This window comes from Triticum aestivum, chromosome 1D (assembly GCF_018294505.1).
Source record: "Triticum aestivum cultivar Chinese Spring chromosome 1D, IWGSC CS RefSeq v2.1, whole genome shotgun sequence".
NCBI classification, from domain to species: domain Eukaryota; kingdom Viridiplantae; phylum Streptophyta; class Magnoliopsida; order Poales; family Poaceae; genus Triticum; species Triticum aestivum.
This window is the reverse complement of record NC_057796.1, coordinates 21,971,116-21,975,037: the sequence shown is the minus strand read 5'-3', so window position 1 is coordinate 21,975,037 and position 3,922 is coordinate 21,971,116. Positions and strand designations below refer to the sequence as shown.

Below are 3,922 nucleotides of genomic sequence, written 5' to 3'. Positions count from 1 at the left end.
TTATGTCGATAAGCAAAACGTCTTATTAGTTGACTAGATGAAACGCATGGTGTTGATTTAGGTGACAGCTAAAGTCTATTGTTTGACCTGTAATCACGGTAATTGCGCATAAAATACAGTGTCCCTGTTGAAACACATGGTCAATTATCTAGTAGAGTAGTAGTGTAGCTCAAATATAGTAATATCAAACAACACACTTCGATGATATATTGTCCCAACAATTCACTTATGGGGATAATTTGGATTCAAGAGGCACAAAACTATGCCGCATACACTATAATGACTTAATTTCATGCGTTAGTCACAAAACTTCATGCTCTAACGAAGCAAATGCAAGTATACACCCACCTCACCAGAGAACTCTGAACTCTGCCTCGCTAGTCCCTAGTCACGAGCCAAAGTACAAAAGCTGAACCGTGAACTCTGAACGCTGAAACGATACACCCCAGCGTGAATTCTAAACACACTGCCGCCCACGCATGCAGACGAACGTAAGACCAAAGTTGATCTAATCAAACACCCGAAATGGAGATGGACCGAAGCGGCGCCTCCACCGGCTCTGCTGGGCGGGCTATGCCGGTGTGGGTGACAATCGCCCAGAGCACGGTGATGAACTCGCCGCCCTCCGCCAGCGCCTCCTTGTGGGCCTTCATGTGCAGCTCGCTGCTCGTCGGCGCCACGTACAGCATCACCTCGGTCCAGAGGTCGCCCAGCAGCTTCCACACTCTCTCGCGTGCGTCATCTTTGTACCTGTCGATGAAAACCTTCCCGAGCCTTGCTCCCTTGCTTATCACCGTGGTCCCCTCCTGCCTGGTCCGTGCGACCTGCATCAGCTTGGTGTACCGTTCGCTCTCGCCGGAGCGGTAGTATCCCCACCAGCCTCCCATCTCCTCTCTCAGCTGCATTTTCATGTCCGCGTGCACCAGCTCCGTCCCGTCCTTGTCGTCCGGGAGGAGCTTCGGATGGAAGGCGACCAAGTAGGCGCAGTATCCGGACAATGCCGTGGCCGCCTCGCGTCCATCCTCAGGCCGCGTGCCCCTCTGCCGCCGGCACGTCGCGTCCAGCAGCGCCGTGGCGATGTGCCACGTGAGAATCACCTCAGCGATGCTGTCGCTCTTGCACGCCCACGACAGCTCATGTGACTGTATCGACAGACGGTGCTCGGCTGATCGCAGAACAGACATGCCGTTGCTGAGAGGAGCGTCGCGGCTGACCCTAGCCAGACGCTCCATGATTAACGTCTTGGCTTCTTCGGGAACCTCCCTGGTGGGCAGCGGCAACGACAGCCGGCTGAACCGTAGCACAGAAAACTGCTTGAAGCAGACCTTAGGTTGGTTCATGGTGTTCCTCACCGAGACGATGGACGGGATGATCCTTCTCAGAAGCGGGTGCGTGCGCCACTCCGGCGTGGAGGTGTGGCTGCAGAGCAGCGACACCATGAACCAGTTGGAGAGCAGGAACACGATGAACTCCCAGACCTCCTCGTAGGCGAAGGCGAGGATGAGCAGGATGGTGATGGATATGTCGACACCGCAGAAGACGAAAGGGGTCGATAGGGACTCCCACACCTTGCCAAGGACGCACCTGGCCATCCTCAGCATGCCGCCAGACATGACGTAGTTGTCGGTCCTGAAGCTGTCCAAGGCGTAGGCCACATCGCCGTTGCTACACGAGATGAGCATGAGGATGCAGAATGCCCATACAATGATGGGGAACAGGATGTAGTTGTGCACGAAGAAGAAGGGGCTGGCAAACACCACCGGAAGAACGGAGTGGTAGTACTCGCAGAGGAACTGGAGTTCGTCGCTGAACACTTGGATGGCATCCTCCCCAACCATGCCCTCTTGCCACAGACCTTTGAAGACGAGGTCGCGGCAGTTGGAGGCTTCCGCGTCAGTGATGGGGAACTCCTCTAGCCTCCGGCGGAGCAGCTTGAAGAGGGCGAAGGAGAGGCATAGCCGCTTCAGCTTCGGGTCACTACGGAGCATCGGGTCTTTCTCAGCGAAAGCCCAGATTTTGCCAACCGTGATGACACTGGAACTGGAGTCGGTATCTAATATTGCCTTCTCCAGCTCGTCGAGCTTGTAACCCTTCGGGCCGGCCTCCTTCTTCAGCTCCTCTTCGCCAATCACGGCGTAGTTGCACCGCTTCAAAACATCCGACCCAGCCGGTCCATGGTTGTCTTGACCTTGTAGCTTCAGCATTTGGGTCATGTACGAAGCGAGAAGCTGGGGGTTCCTGCCATAGGCGAATGAGCGCTTCCCCAGCTCTACGGTGACGAACCTCTGGACCAACTTGGCGGCTGCAAGAACCCACAGGGTTCCATACAATGCCTTCTTGCCGGCGCTTCTTAGGTTGAAGAAGACGAGGCTGCCTAGCCAGACGACCCGGCTGGCGCTGTGGATTGTGTCCGAATAGCCATGCATGCCTGCGGTGACCAGGATCGCCTCCACCTTCTTGCGGAGGAGCTCCACGAGGAACATCCACATGAGGATCGTCCGGGCTCGAACCGACAGGTCCGCCGTCTGGCCGACCGCGTTCTTGGCCTCCGAGAAGAGGTATGACGTGGCGGGGAGGAAGAGAGAGAGCGAGGTGGAGAGGATGAGGCGGACAGTTGGGTTGAGGATGGTGCTAACATCGGATGAACGGCTGAAGACGTTGAGGATGAAGAAGAGCACGGCGAGGACGAACATGACCACGGATGTGGCCACCAGGGGGGCCTCGTCCCCCCGAAGGTTGGCCTCAGCATAGAAGATGGTGAGGTTATACACAAAGGGTAGTAGTTTGCTACTACTATCGCAGAATGCACTAGGGGGTGGTTGGACTTGGAATGGAGGTGGTGGACTTGTCGAGTTGATGCCCGCCATCCTCAGGTGACCATGCCAGAGCAGTGACGTTGCCTAGAGCTAAATGTAGTAGCTAGCAGGTTACTGTTGTAGCTGGTTGGTGGAAGTGGCGGTTCTGTGCACATGTACAAGAAGCGTGCACATAGTTATAGTAAGAGTATGACACTTACCCTTTCTCCTTCGTGATTGCTAAATCTCAGTCAATATAGACTTAGCCAAGTCTTAGTTCATATTATATTCGTGAGATCTTATGTGAAAATACGTGAATTTTTCCTTCTAGTTGTTCTCTTATATGTTATGTCACCTTAATAAGACTTGGCTAAATCTCAGTTGACAGAGATCTACCCACTCTTTCTCTTTCAGTCTTGCTGAGTTTCAGTCGTCAACTGAGACTTGGTTATGTTTCAGTCGATGCTATATTCATTCGAACTTGCATGGAGATCCGTGGAAAATTTTCCTACACTCCTGTCGCCTGAATACTACTCCCTTCGTCTCAAAATAAGTGTTTTAACTTTAATAGAACTTTGTACTAAAACTAGTAAAAAGTTGAGACACTTATTTTAGACTCCATATCTTCACGCCACGTGCAGCGCGAAAAGAATAGGCATCTGTCGTGCAGCATCCCCTTTACTTACTTTTTAGTGTGCGAATGGTATGCTCTCGTTGATGAGTCATGAATGAAATTCCAAATTCGCAAGAAAAAAAAAGAGAGAATGGTATTGTTTGCAGCGTGCATGCATGTGCTTGTCAACCACCGTGGTCCCTTTCCCGTAAAAGAAACCCCACCGTGGCCCCTTTATTTAGGATCAGGATTCGCTCCCTTGTCCATGCATCTGAGAAATTTTATGTGCAGAGCGCACGCATGGGAGAGCGTTTGCTATGTTCAGTGCATTAAAAGCTGAAATTCGTAAAGTAAAAATCTTGTGTCGCTTAAACCATTTGTTGATTGAGAATTTGTTTTCATTCTTGGTTCGATCACTGAGCAGTGATTTTTAAGGGATACAACTGTTAGAAGATACCCTCGCAAAAAACAATTTGTTAGAAGATACACATAACAAGACTCTAGGCCCCGAAGC

The 3,922-nt window shown here is 51.9% G+C and overlaps 1 protein-coding gene across 1 annotated transcript; it reads right to left on the bottom strand.

Annotated features, from left to right (window-relative positions):
* Window positions 1-207: 207 nt before the first annotated feature.
* On the bottom strand, window positions 208-2,949 carry LOC123180031 (uncharacterized). The gene has a single exon (XM_044591990.1). It carries the CDS (start codon window positions 2,865-2,867, stop codon window positions 513-515), a length of 2,355 nt encoding a protein of 784 aa, XP_044447925.1. The 5' UTR covers window positions 2,868-2,949; the 3' UTR covers window positions 208-512.
* Window positions 2,950-3,922: the final 973 nt, after the last annotated feature.

Coding starts and splice junctions, on each gene's coding strand:
- LOC123180031 (XM_044591990.1), bottom strand. CDS start 2,867: ATGGCGGGCATCAACTCGACAAGTCCACCACCTCCATTCCAAGTCCAA.